The 19626-nt window shown below is 50.4% G+C and overlaps 1 protein-coding gene across 1 annotated transcript in view; it reads left to right on the top strand.

Moving 5' to 3' along the window:
* Positions 1-612: 612 nt before the first annotated feature.
* Wscd1 (WSC domain containing 1) overlaps positions 613-19626 on the top strand; it is a 30668-nt gene continuing 11654 nt past the window's right edge. Inside the window, exons 1-4 of the mRNA XM_032911774.1 lie at positions 613-1186; positions 7542-7656; positions 9487-9671; positions 12622-12743. Coding sequence (XP_032767665.1) covers positions 769-1186; positions 7542-7656; positions 9487-9671; positions 12622-12743 — 840 coding nt within the window. The 5' untranslated portion in view covers positions 613-768. The remainder of the gene's footprint in view (positions 1187-7541; positions 7657-9486; positions 9672-12621; positions 12744-19626) is intronic.

The following is a 19626-nucleotide window of genomic DNA, read 5'->3' as shown; positions in this document are numbered from 1 at the left end:
GAGAAACATTGGAATGTTGGCTCTTGTGTTTGCCAGCTGTGGTGTTTCAGGAAATCACTCCTCCTTTCTTTTCTTTTCTTTTCTTTTTTTTCCCATCAGTATAATTGGGATGTTACAATATCTATCCCATTAGATTGGTGAGAGTACAGTGGCATGACTTCATAACTCACTTTGCTGAGTGCGTGGGGTCACTGGGGACTCAATGGAAGCCATGGTTGATTCCTTCCTTATTGCTGTTATCATTCCTGGACCGTCATTGCCACTGTCCAAACCAGTATCATCCTCACATCACAGATGGAGCTGAAGCCCAGAGAGGTTCAGCAATTTCTCCTGGGTCACACAGCTGGCCAGCAGCAGAAGTGGGATCTGAACCCTTTGTCCAGTGTTCCTGACACAGAGCTTACCCCTTTGGTAAATCAGTCACAAGGCCAGGGAGGACCCTGTCCCAGGAAGAGGGTAATGGATCCTGTTGCATCTTAATGTTCTTTCTCCACTTTTCTAGGTTCCTGAGACTGACGAGGGCAAGGAGAGCTAAGGGATGGGGGAAATGGTGGCCCCTGGGCAGAAGCTACCAACAAGGGGCTTGCAGCTGCCGGAAAGAAGTGATGGTGACATTTGAAACCCACAGGGACAGAAGCCCACCAGTGTGCTGACAGGTGTCAAGAGCCAGGATGCTGGGATGATGCCCTTGGAGGCCCTGGTGTCCCCCCTGCCCAGGTGCTAGGAGCCGTCCCCAGGCTCCAACTGGGAGCCCTGCTGCCCAGGGGCATGGCCAAACCTTTCTTCAGACTCCAGAAGTTTCTCCGCAGAACACAGTTCCTGCTTCTCTTCCTCACGGCCGCCTACCTGATGACCGGCAGCCTGCTGCTCCTGCAGCGGGCCAGAGTGGCCCTCCCACAGGCCCTCCGGGCTCCCAGCAGCCTGCAGGCCTTACCAGTGGCCACTGTGGCACTGGGTGTGGGTCTGCTGGACAGCAGGAGCCTTCATGACCCCCACAGTAGCCCTGACCTACTACTTGATGTGGACACACTAAGGAGTCCTCTGGCCCGAGTGCCACCTGGAATCCGCTGGCCCCGGAGAAACCGCAGCTCACTGCGGCGGCGCTGGCTCCACCACCTGACCAGTGACCCGCAGGGGCCACCCACCCTGGGCCCAGAGGCCTCTGGACCAGCCAGCCATAACCAAGGTAGGTTTCCTGCTGCTGCGACAAGCCCTGCTCAGGGTTATGTGTGTCATCATATTCTTGACCCTGTGGTAAGCCGAGAGGTGTGATATTGTCCCCTCAGAGCTCTGACTTTGATCGTGGCTCAGTCGCAGCTTCCTGGGTGACTTCGATTATGTCACTTGTCTCTGGTCCTCTCAGTAGAGACAGAGACACTGACCCCAGGGTTATTGTGCAAATGTATTAAAGTAGCTTGGAGCAGTGTGTCACGGGGTGTCAAGGGTGGTCCCAGAGCAGCAGCAGCTGCTGCCTGTGGGAGCTGGTGACAGTACAGTCCCAGGTTTTATACATTGAACAGAGCACAATCTCCTACTTTGGGTGCCACCAGCAATCCCTGGATCTGCTCTTCTCAACCTTCCTACTGCTGTGACCTTTAAAACAGTTCCTCACGGTGTGGTGACCCCTAGCCACAAAATTACCTCATTGCTACTTCCTGACTGTAATTTTAATACTCTTGTCAAGAGTAATGCTCATATCTGATAGGCAGGATATCTGGTATGTGACCCCTGTGAAAGGGTCATTCAAAAGGGTCTCGCCCCACACGTTGCAAACATGGCTCAAGGTCATCCTGGTGTACTCATAAACCAAGAACCACTAGGCAAGGGAACATCATGTATGACTTGGCCTCTGATATCACTGGGGTAAAGATGGCTTGTCTATACAGTGCTGCTCTGCTGTGAAGCTGCTGTGTCTGACCCAGTCACTGCCTCAGTTCACAAGGAAGACACTGAGGCATGGGAAGGCTAAGTGAAGGTCATTCTCACAGTTTGGGGTCTCTAGAACCTAACCCTGCAGCCAGAACTCAGGCAGAGTAGATCTGGGCGGTGACCCCAGGAAACCCTGGCTGGGGAGTAGCCGGGAGACCAGGAAGGAAGGCAGCCAGGAGAGGCGTACTATGGAGCAGGAGCAGGCGGAGGGAGCCTGCTTGAGTGGGAGGTGGGTGGAGCCAAAGCCGAACGCACCCAGGGCAGGAGTGGGGGGCCTGAGAGCGGGTGGTGATGGGAGCCATCATCATCCTGCTGGGACTCCCAAGTCAAGATGGCCTTCTCTGGCCTAGTGCTCTTTGCACTGAGTTCTGTAGATTCTCTCTACCAGGACCCGGGGAACATGCTGGGTGCCTGGGGAGCACACAGTAAGTGTTAAAGTTGTGCCTGGGTGGCAGCTGATCTCAGTCATCTCTGATCGTCCTCTTACCAACTTATTTGGTCCTGTGCCCTAAGTCATTAGAGGAGGTGGTGCTCCTGTCCCTAAAATAAAGTGCATGAATTGCTAAACAGAGTATCAAGCGTAGTCTATAGGGCACCTATCATAAGTAATAAGTATAGTGCATAGTGTACTTAGCATAGAGAACTAAACATAGCACACAGAATACTAAGCATAGCACACAGAGTACTGAGCATAGCACATAGAGTACTGAGCATAGCACACAGAGTACTAAGCATAGCACACAGAGTACTAAGCATAGCACACAGAGTACTAAGCATAGCACACAGAGTACTAAGCATAGCACATAGAGTACTGAGCATAGCACACAGAGTACTAAGTATAGAGTACAGAATACAGAGTTCGTAGCCCAGAGGACTAAGTGGAAGACTGTAGGAGATGAGGCAAGTAGAACATCAGACTTATGGTAGGGAAGGCATAAGAGAAAATGCCAGGCCTAAGATTTGGGATTGATTGGTTGGTTGATTGATTGACTGACTGATTGATCCGTGTGCTGCTGGAACTCAGATCTCAGACCTTAAGATACTAGGCACATCCTCCATGGCTGAATCACATCCCGAATCCTTGATTTATTCTGAGAATAATAAACTCAAGCTTCTCTTGCCTCAGGGAAATGCCTTAGTAGGTCCATCAAAGGAAAGACTAGAAGGCTGTGGTTTCTTTCCCCCAGGGAAGGATGCATTTCAGACCAGACACCATCTAGCTGATGTTCTTCACGCCGATTCTTTAGCATGGCCTATATGTAACGAGACAGAGGGATTGGTGATATAGCTCACTTTATATGTGTGCCTTCTGCAATCTCTCCAACACACCAAGAAACTGGGTCTCTAAGCAGACATTACCAGGGTAATTAATTTAGACTAAAGTACCAATGACCAGGAGAGGGCCCGTGGGTTTCCTGAGAGGAAGTTTTGTGACGTGCATCCTTGCTGAAGACAGAGCTGAGTTCCTTTCTTGTTATTGCCACTTCATGGCTCTATGACCTTGGACCAATTGACCTGGAGTCTTCTCTTCATTTCTGTCATTATTTATTGAAGGCCATTAGTCTTCAAGATGTCTTCACTATGCATTAGTTCCCATATGTGTTTTGCATTGGACCCTTGAGTGCTCTGTCTGGGGTGGAGTCAGTTATGTTTCTAAATAACTACTGTACAGGAGTTCCTGTGCAGACTTCCTGAAGGAGGATCAAGGCATGGCATGGAACCTGAGGTAGAGAAGGCCTTATAGCTTGTCTTCAGAGAGGGAACTAAGTGGCCTGGCAATCTGGTTCTGGCCATACATATATTACGTCCAAGAGAACCGTTTAGTTATCTCCAAAGACACAGTATTGATGGAAGAGGTCCTATAAAAGCAGGAGAAAACACAGTTAGATGTAAGCAGGACAGGAATCACCTGCTGTATAACAACATGGTTTCGGCTATGAATAAAAATACCTGTTGATTCTCCTTACCTGTTGATAGCCTCTGTCCGTGATTCCTGCAGTACCCCAATTACCAAACAAATAAAGGGTTAACTCTGGCCGCACTGTTGTACAAAGCAGCATCCAACGTCCAGGGCCAGGGCTTGGCAGTGAGGACTTCGAATGGTCAATGGGCACTATCACTCCATGAGAGATTAAATATTTTTAATCTTCTTCAGGATTTTAAAGGCAAAGTTGGTCTCCCAACAGACTCTAAAAGAGCAGCATCCGAGGGAGATGTGTTGACATGCTGGACATCTTCAGAGAACCCAGAGGAAGGCAGAACACTGGCCTTGGAACCCCTGAGCCTTTCTCTTAGGGAACTCTCTGAGCTTGCATGGCCAAGCAACCTCCTTGGTCTAGAGAGTGCCCCACAGTGTAGCCCTAGACCAGCTGCTAGGACTGCAGACAAAGCAAGCATCTCTTTGCAGCCCGGGCATCCCGCCATCCCCTGAAAGGAATCCTGCAAGCCACGGAAGCTGCAGGAGTCTCCATCAATCACAGCGCATTTCATTATACCTTGGACAACATCCATAATGGAATAAAATGTCAGTAAGTTTACTAGGGGAAAAATAGTAACTTCTCCATAGCCAGTTTGTTTTTTATTGATAGTAATTTCCAAAGGCATTCCAATATCTCGAAAGCCATCGTTAATAGCCTCCCGACTTGTCCGTTCTGATGTGCAAATGAACAGATGCAGAGTCACAGGCGGTAATGCGTCTACGTCGCCCTTCGTTTCAGCCCACAGTAATAAATCCGCCTCAGGAGCGTCCCAGCGCGTCCCTCCAAAGTTCTTGCTTTTCTGCACATTCTTGCCTCTGTCAGGGGTTTGGAAAAGTCATTTGTTATGTTAAGTGACAAAGACTCCTCTGCTCCCCCACAACCCAGAGGGGCCATCTGTGTCTCAAGCCTTGGCTGTACCCCAAGATGGGGGCTGCGGGATGCCTGGGGGTGGGGTGGGGGCTTCCTCTGCATGCCCATCAGACACAGATGCTGGGTACTCAGCCATTTCTTTCAGCCTGGTTCTTGAATCCGTTCGCTTTCCTCTCTTCTATTAATGTGCTAATTATTCAGCTAATATTTACTGATCCATTGTCCCACTAGGTCCCAGGTTAGAATATAGGATCAGAATGATAATAGATGTTATTTATTTGAACATCTGTTATGTATGGAGCGTCACTGTGTGTAGATGTCCATCTGTCGTCTTGTTTAATTCAATCTTCAAAGAGCCCTACTGATGTAAGCCACTTTAACAATGAAGGGTGTGAGCGACAGGGACTGTAAAGTAACCGAGAGTTCTTCATTATTAAAAATGAACTGTTAAACATAAAACAGTAGCTCCTGGTACCTGGCACTCCTAGCCTTGGGTTCGATGTTGGACATTCGTTATCTTGTGGAATTGGTACCGTGTCCCCCATTTTGTAGATGAGGAAAGAGCCTGCATCTTAGAGAGGGAGATCTGAACGTCTCAGGTCATACAGCCCTGTCCTGGCGGAGCAGGAATTGGAACCTCCACCATCTGATTCAAAGACATAGGGATGCTCAGTCCCAGCTTGGGCAAGTCTTGACCAGGTGCCGGCTGAGCTTGGTGCCTCCTTGTGTTTGGAATGCTTAATTGAATGCTTATGATGGTTTTTTGGTTTTTTGGTTTTTGTTTTTCTGTATCAACCAACACTTTGGAAATTTCTCAGACGCTGCTTTTCTTTTGCAAAGTAGACAGGCAAAGAATAATTCATGCCCACTGCTCTGGGTGAGTTTTTCCTGCAGCCATATATAATGGATCCAGGGGTTCTGAGGCTCATGAGAGAGAGAGTTTACGGAGATCCTCTGTGCCAGGGAAACAGGCCCCCATCTGGGAGCAGGTGCCTGTGCTTAGCACACATGTGTTGATGCTCAACCCTCCATAGAGGTGACGTCAGGAGGCATAAGATTTAGGAGGGACCATGGGGAAGAAGGTGACTGTTGGCTTCCTTCTTACTGGCATCTTCTGACCTGAGATTCCCAGAGACCTGGGTGGTGAAAGTGCAGCTTCCTGCTCTCATGGTTGCCATCTGCTCTAGGAATTCAGACCCCTGAGACTCAGATCGGGCTGTGGTCAGCTGGCACACCCTCCTTGTGCGGGGGACTTCCAGCATGGTTTGTAGGAGCTGACCCGTTGTTTCCAACAGGGAGGGGCTCTTCTGTCTGGGAGTGCTTCTACAGTAAAGGCTGCTTTGGACTCTGCTGAATCATCTCAATTGTCATGCCTCAGTCTCCCCAACTGTCAGGTGAATGCATTCGCACCTTTGCTCTGGATCAGTTCCCTCCTCCTATCTTGCCAGAGCTTTTCACCTGTCCTTAGGATCCCAGAATCCTTCCCCTGCTTCAGGAACGAATGGTGTGGCACCCTTCCCCTTGCTATGCAGCAGAAGCCACTATTCCTTCGGAGGAATCGTGACCTCCCTCTTCTCTAGCCAGTGTGAGGCTGCTAGAGAGCCTGGTACGCGTAGCTGGTGCACACTCCAGGTACCATTTCAGAGGCACTGAGCCGCAGAGCCCACTCTCAGGCTGTGTGCAGCTTCAGCGCAGGTGTCCTATCCAGTTCCCAACATAGCGGCTGTGGATGCGCCTTCCCGGCTTGCAGACCATGTGAGAGTGTGTTTGCAAATTCCCAAATGCCATCTCTTCAAAACAGTGATGCGTGTGACATTTACACGCTTGGGGCTGCGCTTGCCTTCTCCAAGTTTCTCCGAAAGTCTGGGAGGCATCTCGTTCCTGTCCATGACAGGGTAGGGCTACCAGCAACTCCCACTGGTGTCGGCATGCTTGGATCAATGGTGACACTACCCTCTGGAATCATCCCCAAGTGTCTCTGACTGAAGAACTGATAAGGGTATGGCAGAGGGCGTCTCGGTCACCAGGCTGTATCAGTTCCACGTGGACACCTGCCTCACAACCGACAGACTCTGTTTGCCCCTATGCTAGGAAAACACAGCCGATTTGTTTTAAAGAGTCCTCTGCTTATGGAAACTCTTAGGTTAACTAATTCCAGACTTTCCCTGGGTTCCAAGCTCCCTGTGGCTCATGTGCAGGTGGTAAAACCTTGTCTTGGGACCCGAGTAGAGGCAGAAGGCCTCTCTGTGCCTAGCAAGGGAAGGGAGGGTGAGCTCATTAAGTCAATGTTACACGGACTCAAGTGTGTAACAGCGCTAACTACCTTGATCTGGCCATTTTACATATGTATTGAATCATGACTCTGTATCCACCGATACATACAGTGAATAATCCTTTCTTTCGAAAACTCAGATCCAAGCACAGGGAAGAGGGGTGGTGGAGAAAAGCTGCAGTCAGCCTGACTATGGGTTCCTGGCACTCCCTTTGGGTGCACAGTAGGCTGTTAACTATGTACACAGTAGGCTATTAACTGAGCAAAGGAGCAGAAAGCTGCCCAGCTGCCCACTTGGCTCTTGTGCTGAGGGGAAGGAAGTAGAAGAGGATCCTTTATCCCCTCTCCTTTCTGGGGCAGTGCATGGGCCAGCCATGGCTAGAGACCCCAGCTTTTCCCCACTGGCGGGTGGGCAGACTTCCCCAGGGATGGTCGCCCCTGGCTGGGGCCTTCCCTGGGCCTATCATCTCAGCTGTGCTTCCTCCTTGCAGGCAATTACCTGGGATGCTTCAGTGAAGAGGGCCAGGAGAGAACCCTGAAGGGGGCAGTGTTTTACGACTTGAGAAAGATGACTGTGTCCCACTGCCAGGATGCTTGTGCTGAGAGGTGAGTGTTGATCGGGCTTTTGACTGTGCTGGAATGAGGTTAGAAGGCAGTCTCGGGACCAAGGGACATCACGGCTGTCGCTTGGCCATCCCGACGCCATTACACGTCCACTCATCAGATTCTAATCTCCAGGAGAAAGTGCATATCTATGCTAGCAGCTTTCTTGGCTTCCATGCCTGCTGTGGTAGGGACATGCCCCGTGACCCGTGGGAGTTCTTTGAGCAGGCTATAGCTGAGGATGAGGAGCCATCGAAAACTAGTTTACTCATCTGTTTAAAATTAAATAAAGGGACAAATGGGCCTCAATTAAAATAAAGTTGAGGGCCAGTCCAGCGGTTAGAAAATCCATTTCTACTTGTATTACAGCACAATTTACTTTTCTAGATACTGTCAGCTTTCCTTGTGGTTATTAGCCATCTCTCTGTCCCTATTAACGGGACAATCACAGCTGGTGTGCGCGCGTGTGCGCGTGTGCATGTGCATCTGTGCATGTGTGTGTGCATGTGTGCTCATGCATATGTGTGTGTGCATGTGTGTGTGCATGTGTACTCGTGCATGTGTGTATGCGTGTATGCACGTGTATGTGTGTGCGTGTGTGTGTGTGTGTGTGTGTGTGTTCACGTCAGAAGACAGGCAGAGAGCATGAACACACAGCATTCTTCACCTATGTCTATCACCTTAGATTCGTTTATGATTTTCTGTAAGTCAAGTCCCACCCCTATTCTTTTAGGTAGTCATGAATTGTTTTCCACGTTATACCTGGAGAAAGCAATGATAGGGCCACCTTCCCCATGCTTGGTAGCCCAGAGAAAGGTAAGGCTGAACATGAGGATGCCAGCGTCTCATTTTAGCCTCTTTCTATTTACGAAAACTGAGGCTCAGAGGGAGCAAGTGATGACATCTTCCATCACTCTATAGAGAGACAGCAGCCGGATGGGACTTCATTACTCTGTGATCTTTCACTCCGGGCTCTCCCATGGTCCACTTTCTGTAGCTGTGGCCCTGTATGATACTCTATAGATTCTGTTTCCTATGCTGTTCTTATGCTGTAGTGGTGCCTATGAGTAAGGATGAGGAGAAGGGGGCTGCCAACAGGGCCCCATAGTCTCATCTGTTGTGTGGGCTTCAGGCCAGTGCTGTGCTGGCACTGAGCACGCTTAAATCTGCACCTGTGATCTGCGTTTAGGCAGCTTGAGGTCATCTGTGTGTTTATACCATAGCAAGGGGCAAATGCTTCAGAGCTCTGCACACCTACTGAGGACCACGTTCCCACACATCCTTTATACTGGGTAATCCTTTATAACGTGAGGCCATGGATGAGACTGAAATTCATTCTCCAAGCTGATGAGCTCAATAGTTTATTCCAAAGAAAACATTATCCCTACACTTCCATGACCTATAACTCTAGATGGAGCCTGATTCCCTAGGCCAGTGGTTCTCAACCTTCCTAAGGCTGCAAACCTTTAATACAGTTCCTCTTGTTGTGGTGACCCCTCCCCCAACCATAAAATTACTTCATTGCTACTTCATAACTGTAATTTTGCCGTTATGAATTGTGATATAAATATCTGATATGTAGGATACCTGATATGCACCCCCTGTAAAAGGGTTGTTTGACTCCCCAAAAGGACTGCATGCCTCAGGTTGAGAACCACTGCTCTAGGCCATGCTGATGACTGTGCCCCTGTCTGCTCACCCAAACCTCATCTCAACTTCAAGTCCATCCCTGAGATCCAACAGCCATCACCTGACTCTGACCTCTCCATAGTTTGGACTCCAGTCTTAGCTCTGGGCCCAGCTTGGATTCACCCACACTCTGTGCCCCTGCAGGTCCTATGTCTATGCTGGCTTGGAGGCTGGAGCAGAGTGCTACTGTGGGAACAGGCTGCCGGCCACACGTGTCAGCCTGAAGGAGTGCAACCAGGAGTGCAAGGGGGAGAAAGGCTCCATGTGTGGGGCTCTCCACCGACTGTCCGTGTATAGTGTGGGGCTGCAGCAGTCAGGAGCCAAGAAGCGTGAGTGTGCCAACCTCATGTCCATGTCCCATTCACCTAACCCACATCCTGTAAGCCAGAATCTATTCCCTCTTTCCCTGTCACCCATCCCTGACTGTCCCCTTGCATGCTGCAGACAGAGAGTGAGGGCTGTCCAGACCTAACTGCCTGGCTTCATGACCAGGCACCTTCCCTTGTCCTTTGACGAGCTGCATAGGAAGACTGGGTGTGCTTTGTGGCTGCAGAAGGCTCGTTTCACTTCTCTCTTTGCTAACTTCTCTCAGTAGAGCTAGACCTCTAGCAGCAGGGTGGTGGACTGGACCATCTGAAACTGGTTCAAGGAGACAGAAGACTTGAGACCGTATAACTACAGCTGTGCACTTGTGAATAATTGGGGGTTCATCTGCCGGGGTCTGCAAGCTCAACACAAAAGTTGGTTCTGGGGTTTGGGAGGTTCTTAAGGGAACAAATACAAAATCTCTCAGGAGAGCTGTGCCAGCAAACCTGAGCATCGAGGGCTCTCCAGACAAATTCTCACCAAAGATGAGCATACAATTCAAGATTATACAGCTTGAGAAGAACTAGCCCAGTCCTGAGGACCATGGTGGGGCACAGCCACTGTGAATAGGGCCAGAGTACGGGGAGAGTGACTCATGCCTGACCGCTGTTCAGGTGCTTCCTGCCTCAGGCAGATGTGCCTGGGTGCTGAGAGGGCTTAGATGAGGGAGTGGCCTGATGTGAAGACACGGACTATATAAACACGAGCTCAAGGATTTGCTAGTGCGTATATTAACTCAACAAAAACCTACCAGTACCCAACATGTGCCAGACATGAAGTTTACCCTGTCACTTGGACCCCCGCACAGACCCTCTGAGGACTGGACTACCTTATGCTAGCTTCTCATATCTTTTATTTCTTTGGCCTGATTCTTTATCCCTCTTACCCGAGCCCCAGCAGGATCAGGCCTGAGGTAGACTCTGGTACCCACCCTACCAGCTTCCTACTGTGCTCAGTCACTAACTTGGAGACAGCTCTTTTCACCTCTGCTTCTGATTGGCTGAGGGACAGACGGTCTGGTCATTTGGGCCAGCCGTTGCCTTGAGTGGGCGGGAACTGCTGTCATGGTTCATGTTGGCAGTGGTGTAGATGCCGTTTCTGCAGTCAACTGTGTGGCTGACCTTTGTGCTCTGCTTCCCCCTCCAAGGGGGCTCTACTAACAGGCTGCCAGGGGTGATCAGGTGACCGCCTTCTGTAAAGTGCAGCTTTGTGGCTGCTAGGACATGCTCAAACATTCCATTACCTTCCAGTTGGGATCAGGCTCAGTGCCGACACCTTAGCAGTGTCTTCCTTGGACAGTGTTCTTCTGCCCCAAATGGTCCCAAGGCTCTCACCTGAGGACACAGAGCTGAGCTACAGAATAGTTTGCACTTAATGCCAGTATCCACTAACCGTTATGTCAGTGGTGCACACAGACCACTTCTGTGACTGCCAAGCCTCCCAGTTTGCTGAACCCCCTCGTTCCATTCATTCACTCACTCAGCACCCTTTGATGCTGGCTGTGTCTCAGTGTTCAGGCTACATGCAGGGAACCAAAGAGGACCACTACACCTTCCTTCTGAAGTGCTCCATTCCAGAGTCCCATGGTCTCCGTTCCCGCCATGGCCTAGACTCCCTGGGTCACTGGTTACTGTCCTCCTCCATGCTCTGTCTGCCCTGATGGCCCTCCCTTCCCACGTGCCCCTCAGCCTGTACTCTCAGTGTCTGTCCCATGCCAGTGGTTTAGGTCCCTGGCCTGAATGAAATCTTTGTTCTTTGTGGCCTGACCTTGGCACAGGGTGGCACAGAGCCTTGGGGGCAGGATGCTGTTGCCCTTGGCTGGGGCACCAGTCCTGAGCAGATGTGTGACTATGAGATGATACCATTGTTAGCATCTGGAACTGGGATACACAGTGTCTCCGTAACAGTCCTCAGATTTGAGGATGTAGGTGAGGAAGGGTGTCTTAGTCTGTGACACAGGGCTAGTGATGGGCTGGACAGCCCAGGTTCTGAAGACTCAAAGCTAGCTGTTGTCTCTGCAACAAGTGGCCTTCCTAATTCTATGCACTGATTCCCAAACCCCTGATTCTGTGGTCAATCAGGATGGGCTTCTACATCCAGATCTTACCTGCACTTGACTGTTTATAAGGAAAAGTTATTCCCACACTGACCAAGGCTGGGAAGTTTGTGCTGCTGGCTAGGAGATGTGACAGGTAGAACGAGTTTGAAAGAAGATGTCAAGCCTCAGGAGACCTTATTATGAAGAGGAGCGTGGGATGAGAAACTTATCCCCAAGCAGTTGGTGCTGGAACATTCCAGAAGGTTTGCTCAGTACCAAGGGAACCAAAGAGCGAACTGAGCTTTTCCACCAGAAGGTTGAAGAACAACTTGGCAAGAAGGTTCCTTTGTGACACAGGATTGCAGAGTATTCCTAGAATCCAAGCAGGAGTTCGAGGTGGGAGTGAAGGCAGTTACATTGGGAGGCCCCGGAGTGCTCTGTCTGCCGCAGCACAACAAGAGACAGTGGGCAGTCCACATACGCAGCTCCACTTCCTCCTTCAGGCATATTCTCATGAGTCGTAGAACTTTCCAGACTATCAGCCTGTCAGATCACCTACTGTGGGAGCTAACATGAAGAAAAAAATGTAAAGTGAAGGAAAGAAAGACAGCCACTCACCCCCTCACCCCTGCAACCAGAGCTGTGGTAGGAAAAGTGATCCCTTAATACAGCATTACAGCCACATAACCTTTGTCAGAGTCCCTGGTGATCATGGTCCCCATGTGGGTTTCTCTCAGATGTTTGATTCAATCCCATCTGGACCCTTTGCTCTCCTCTCTCTCCCTGCCCCTCCTTAGTACAGTCACATGGGTCTCAAGACCCAAAGCCAAGCACAGATGCCACTGTTCATCAATACCCCATTTCCTTCCCCGCAGGGCGGACTGCCACCTACCGAGGGTGCTTCCCGCTGCCCGAGAACATCACCCGCACCTTCTCCTCCTCCATGACACAGGCCAACGTGACTGTGGAGACGTGTTCTGGATTCTGTTCCCAGAAAGTAAGAACTGTTACCGTTGTATGATGCTTCCGTCATACCGTGTGATGGTGGTCTTCAGAGCAGGGTCGGGGTCCATGCTGGACCACACACATCCACTCTGATAGCCCAGGTGGGAGCCAAGGAGTAGACGGCAGGGCCAAGCCATGGATCTAGTGTCACACAGGGTGTGTTGGACAGTTCTCAGGTAGCACCTGCTGTGGTCTGAGGCTGGATAGGGAAGGTCCTAAAGCTGGAAAGAATGTGTCTGTGTGGCTCTCTGCATGGGAGCTCTTGGCACGTGTCACATGTTAAGTTGACCTTATTCCAACAAAGGGAGAAGCCAGTTCAACCCTTAAGGACAGCTAATGGATTTTCTATTGTCTGTGCTGAGGGCTGTGGCTGACTGCAGGGGCCATACCACTCTGGTGGCTCAATCCAGGCTTTAGAAGGGAAGTAGAACTCGGCTAGGTCTGTCTGGGCTGGGGAGGACACTGCGCCCCCCCCCACTCTATGTGCTCACTCTGTGGTAGGATGAGGAGTTGTCAAAGGCAGGTGGGGATTTCGAAGTTCAAAGTCAGGAGTGTGTGAGGTGCAGTAGGGAGTTCTGTGTCCACAGAGCCCAGGGGTATTAGGCTGGGATTCAGCCATCACCAAACTATGGGTGGATGGTGTGGTTTTTTAGGTGTAGGTGATGGTAGGCTGGGAGCTGGGGCTGATTCCGTTGTGCTGGGGCCCAGGAGCCTCGGTGCTCTGTGGGTTTTGACAGCGTGACAGAACAGAACTAAGAGGGGGAGAGGGCATTGCCTGTGGAGACGATGACAGTGATCGGACAGAAACAGCCATTTACAAATTGCACGTACCATGCACGGTGCTACTTCAAGCATTTTACCTGCGTTGACTCATTCCATCTTCTTAAGGCCTAATGGGAGGTAAGGAAACTAAGGCAGCTAAGGCAGAGCACCCAAGCTGTCTGCACAGGCTCAGGTAGTAGTGGTGGAGCTGGGAACTTGCAGCTGCGTGGCCCGTTGTATGTGGTGGGGGGTTTGTGTTGGGGGTGGGGGAGATGGAGCAGGGGCAGCTGCGGTAAACTGATCACATCCTCTCAACACCCCCCTCCCCCTCGGAACCACACTGGGTGCCGCCCTCTTCCTGCTTCCTCAGCTCTCTGGAAGTGCTTCTCTTGCCAGGTAGACAAGAACAAAGCTCTTACAGGCATTTTCCTCTACTTCTGCTTTCTCACCAGCATTTTCAAAGCCACTGCCATCAGGGTCCGTAGGTCACACAGTACAGTCCCTCCAGAAGTCAGTTTATGCATGTAGCCTGGGAAACCACTTTCTCCTCTCGTATTCATGGTGGGAGCGAAATTCGGCAGGGGCGGGAATAAGGACACCCAAATAACCGCCAGCCCCGCCTGTGGCTAAAAAGAAATAATGCAGGGGATGGGGATTTAGCTCAGTGGTAGAGCGCTTGCCTAGGAAGCGCAAGGCCCTGGGTTCGGTCCCCAGCTCCGGAAAAGAAAAAAAAAAGAAGAAAGAAAGAAAGAATGCAGCTGAAATTTTGAGCCATTCCCCCAGAGGATCCCTAACCCCAGCTTCCCAGAATGTGGAATGTCTGGGGTTTAGAGCAGGAGAAAAGCCAGGCATTAGCAGCTTAGAGGGGCCAGGAGTTCTCCAAAGACTATCTGCTTTAATCTTCTCAGCAGGGGACCTCCTCACCTCCGGGGTTGCTGTGGGAGGCAGCTCAGGTTTGCAGAGGGATAAGCTTGGACACAGGCACCGCTAGGACTCCTGAATCCGCCATCTGTGCTTTTACACACTGCAACCTCTCCTCGTGACAGAAGGTGAGGGAGAGATGACAAAAAGAACAGGGAACATCCAGTCACCATGACTGCAGGCTTGGACACGCCCGGGGTAGCTTTGAGTAATATGTTTGTGTAGGACACAGGAAAGAGATAACCAAGGCTCATGGCTGTCTCCTGCCTCTCTTCCTCCCAGCCTTCTCCCTGGGAGGCGGCTCTTTGCCCCGGCTTCCCACAGCCACTTCCAGAAACTGAATATTCAAACAGTTGCCTCCTAGACTCGTCTTATTACTAACCCCAGGGCTGCTGGTACCACGATGCCTGCACTTTGCTGAACTGACCCAGTTCTGCCACCACCATCCCTCAGAGATCGCTCCATATGGGTGTAAGAAAGTGAACTCCAGTCTTTCCCAGCCTCACAGATGTCCTATAATTTATTTAACCAAATCCCCTACTGTTCAGCTTTTAGATTGTGTCTAGTCGTTTGCTTTTACAAACAGTGCTGCAAAGACTGCGTTTAGGTCATTTTGTATGAGTGAATCTGTAAGAAAAAACAAAAAAACCAAGAACCAAAACCAAAACACTCTCCCAGGCAAGGCTGGGTTCAGGAGTTGGCTTTGTTATTCAGTCTCTGCTGCCAGATTGCCCTTGGCAAAGGTTGTACTAACTTTACACCTCTTTCTGAGATGTGGGCGGGGACGCAGCCACTCTTAGAGGGTTCCCCTCCTTTGGGGAGGGGACAGACGTCCTGGGGAAATGTTTCAGTGTTGTGGATGTGTCTCCCCCTGGGCAGCCCTCTAGAACCCAGAGAGCTCTGCGCGGTGGTTACAGACAATAATTTAAAGATGAGAAGCTCCTTGCTATTTTCAGCTCTCCTTCATATTTACTGGCACAAATCCACACCACTACACTTTCACAGTGATGTGTGCCAGAAGATCCCCGCAGGCTCCCGGTATCATAAGCCGTTTTGCACCTTAGCACCTTGTCTGACTCCCCTGCAGATGCATCTCAAGGGCGAGTTACTGGCTTGGCGTTAGCGTTTGCAGCAGGCATGGCTCGCCAGAGCCCTATGGAAAAGGTGCCTGAGGTGCTCGGACGTGGCTGTGTCCTCCCAACATCAAGCGTGGGAATCGGCCCATTCATCTCCTGCCCCAGCCCCCGAGTCAGATGGAGCAGGAAGGGACATTTCCTCGAGTCTCATTGTCGAGAGCTGCAGGGGTTTGCAGCTGTGGTAGAGGCACCTTTTATAGCATTTCAAGTTGGAAATGGCTTTTAGCAACCCACGAGGAGCAGGGTTTGGCCAAATTGCGGGGGCTGACGTTTACAGAGGTAAAATCGTGCGCTGGGTGCCAGGAGAGCCTAGCAATGAGTGTAGCACAGCACACGGTTAGGAAGAGAGAGCTCATGGCTGGGGAAGAGCCAAGCTGCATGACTGAGAGGCTGGTGGCTGAAGGAGATGGAGATACCTTCAAGGGGAGGAGGACCACAACTTCTGGGAGGATCTGGAGCAGAGTGAGCAGATAGAAGGATAAGGGAAGTGGACAGTCCACTGGGAGAAGAGGGCATCTGGGAATCGGTGAGAAAGATAGGGTGGAGACAAGTTATGAAGAGCCTTGGATGTCTAGTGTCATGTTCCCTGGGTTGTTTGGTTTCCTTTGGTTTTGCTTTTAATTTTCCACAATGGAAAACAGGAAGTCGCCGCTGCTATAGAAGGGGGTGAGGTGCTAGGAGTCGCTTGACACTCGATCTGTAAACAGGATGTTTTGGACCCGAGAGGCAAGTGGCGTTGATGGAGGAGGGGTAAGAGGTGCTATGTCAGCCAAATTCCCTTGAGAGGATGTGGGACCCACCTGGAGGTATGATGAATTCTATGTGGGTGGAGAGTTGATCTGACCAGAGTCCGCCATAGATCCTCCTGGAGGCAGCTCCTTCAGGGTGAGCCTCAGAGACGCTCGGCAAAGCTGCCACTGAGGTCAACTTATGATAGGGCTCGGCTAGCCTCAGGAGTGAAGGATTTTCCAGCTGTGGCCATAGCAGAGCCTGTAAAACACCACTGATGGATGTATCAGAGTTAACACCCCTGGTCCCCAGGATGCTGGCCTGTCTCCTTTCTCTCCCTCTGACAAGCCTTAGATCTTGAGGTTTGGAGAATTCATTGTGTTCAAGAGCTCTGCATTATAAGATATTAGCAAGGACCCCAACTTCCGGCCATGACGTGCCAATAGCAGCTCTCCCCTCAAGGGTCACGACTCAGACTACGCATTCTGACCAAGGTCTGTGGAGGTTAAGACCCACAGCCCTGAAGAGCCAACTTAAATGTACAGCAGTGTCTTGCCTTCCCCACAGCACTGAATCCCACTTTCAGCATGAAGGCCTGGGGTAGGGAATGCACTGGAAATTGACCTGAGCATTTCCTGGAGCCATTTCCTGACTTCTGTCCTGTACAAGGTGAGTGGTGGTGGCACAGCAGTAGTGAAACACTTGGCCGTCCGCAGTTCTTCCTTCCCTAGACAGCCCAGTGGCAGTGGCACGGCAGGACTGTCCAGCACCAACCTCATTACCTCTTCACTGATCCAGAAAATCAGTTCAGATGCCACACGCAGTGGGAATGGCCAAACTCTTACCAGAACCATGCAGTACACTGTGTTACAGACAGTGAAAATGTGTCCAGACTTCTGTGGGAGCGAGTTGTGCTGGGGATGCTCTCAGCGGAATGCTCAACGGGGCAGCGTTAAGCCTGAGCGTGTGCCCAGAGTAGTAGATGTGTGAGGGAGGGTGCTCTGAGGCAGAGGAGCAAGGTCCTCCCTGCCGTGCCCCCACTTCTGAGCTACCCGATAAAGCTTCTTTGTGGGTTCATAGATAAAGATCCCTAGTTTTGCAGTAGATAGCTAACATGGATTTAAGAAGCTTCCGGAAGATGACCAAAGGATGGAGAACATTTGAGAGCAAAGTCTGCCTCTCTTAATGATCTGTTTTTACTAGCATATATTAATTATGTATAATAATGGATTTCATCCTCCATCTTCCCAGTACAAATAGTGTGTTTTAATCAAACGCACCCCGTCACCACCTCCTGTTTCCCTCCTGGTTCTGTTGATCCCTTTTCTCTTGACACCCAGCATCTCTAATGCCTTCCCATCTTTATTTATGTTGATGACCCAGTGGATTTCATTAGGGCTGTTTATAGGGTCCTGAGCAAGGCATTGTTTATAGTAGCCAGGGCTCCTTACCAGTGACTACACAGAACAAAGGGTTTTTTGGTTTTTTGTTTTTTTTTAATTCTATGTGTCTGAGTCAGGTCTGTGCAATGAGTGCAGTACCTACAGAGGCCAGAAGAGGGCATCAGATTCCCCTGCTGTACTTCACTGTCCGTTGTGAGCCACCCACTGTGGATGCCGGGAACTGAACTTGGGACCTCTGGAACAACAGCTAGGGATCTAAGCTACTCAACCATCTCTCCACCCTCCCCCAAATAATGCATTTTTAAAGCCCTGCTACGCGGTCTTGTCTAATTTGTGATGTTCATGTTGGATATAAGGAAACCTGCTCCTTTTCAGGATCCTGATGCCGCCTTCGCTCCACACAAGGAAGCAGCCGGGGTGGGGGAGGTTAGATGGCTTGCCGTGCACTGGTTCCGTCTAGGGTAATTAATTTGAAGACTGATATTTGCGTGCGGGAGCAGAGACTGTAGTGGGAGTGAGAATTCTAAAGTGGGAAGCAGTGAAGTCTGACACCGTCTGCAGCAGGTTACTAAGGTGTGGCTGTCCCCAAGTCATAATGCCTGGGGAACTGGAAAGGAAGGCAGACATGACTCTGCACCTGTTTCCACTCAGTTTACCTGCTCTGACTAAATCCCCCTGAGTCTCAGTAGCTGGGAGGGGTCTGCCCCAGGGAGATTCCCCCCAGCAACCGGGCAGCATTCATGTCTTTGTCAATGGCTGCATCCGTGGGAGCCTGGGATCTGTGAGCCTTGACAGGAAGGGAGTTACTTTTGCTGCGTTTTTATATGTGCTTTCCAGTAGCAGCTTGGGTATGGTGCTCCAGGCCAGTCAGGGTGATGCACACCTGCCATCTGAGCACTCAGGTGACACAGGGACCGGTTGGTTGTAAGTGTAATTCTAGCCTGAGTTACACAGTAATCTGTAAAGAGCGAGCTTTGAAGATGTGACTCACTTAGCCCTTATAGCGTGTATAAGACCCTGGCTCCATCCCTAGTGTTGCGCATAGCAGAGTCACCTAAAAGTCTGTACAAAACCGGTGATCTTGAACCACGTATGTGATTTTAAAACATGCATTGTTTAAGAGGGTTGCAAAGGTAAAAGGGTATCGGTTACAGAAGAAGTTGAAGGTGCAAAAGATAGAAATAAATCTTATTTATAACTTTATTGCATTAGAAAAACACAGCTAAAACCATAAGCAGTCTTTTGACCTTACTCTAGGTGTGCGTGCAAGTGCTTTGTTTCCTAATGTACACTTTGGGCGGTTGTATCTTGCATCCATCCCCTTCTTTAATAAGGCTTATGCATTTCTGTCGCCATGCTGTGATTTTTCTGGCTGTGTGGCTTTCAATCCTTCTTTCCCTCCCCTTCCCATCCTTTCAGCTCTTCTCTCTCTGCCTCCCTCATTTATTCCTTTATTTCTCCCCCTCCCTCCTCCATTCTCTCCTTTCTTTTGTCTTGTGTATATGACTGTGTACATGTGCACACACACGCACACACAAACACACACACACACACAAGAGCTCATGTGTGCATATATGACCTGGAGGCCAGTGAACAACCTTGGTATCATCCTTGAGGAGTCATCTACCTTGGGTTTTTATTAAGACAGGGTCCTCGCTAGCCTGGAACTTGCTAAGTAGGCTAAGTTTGCTGGCCTTAGCCACGGGGATCAAGCTGACTCTCCTTCCCCATCCTGGAATCATGAGTGTGCACCACCCCATTTACCCTTTTGAAGTGTGGGTTCTGGAACTCCTGTCCGCAGACTTGCCAGGCAAGCACTTTAGGGAGGGCTCCATCTCAGACCCACTTCCTCGCTTCGTTTGTATTCTTTATTTTCTTTCCTTCCCTAGGAGCGCATTCGCAATTGTTTCCTGGAGCTCCGCTG

The sequence above is a fragment of the Rattus rattus genome, chromosome 9 (genome assembly GCF_011064425.1).
Source record: "Rattus rattus isolate New Zealand chromosome 9, Rrattus_CSIRO_v1, whole genome shotgun sequence".
Classification (NCBI taxonomy): Eukaryota; Metazoa; Chordata; class Mammalia; order Rodentia; family Muridae; genus Rattus; species Rattus rattus.
This window is presented reverse-complemented; position numbering and strand designations above follow the sequence as displayed.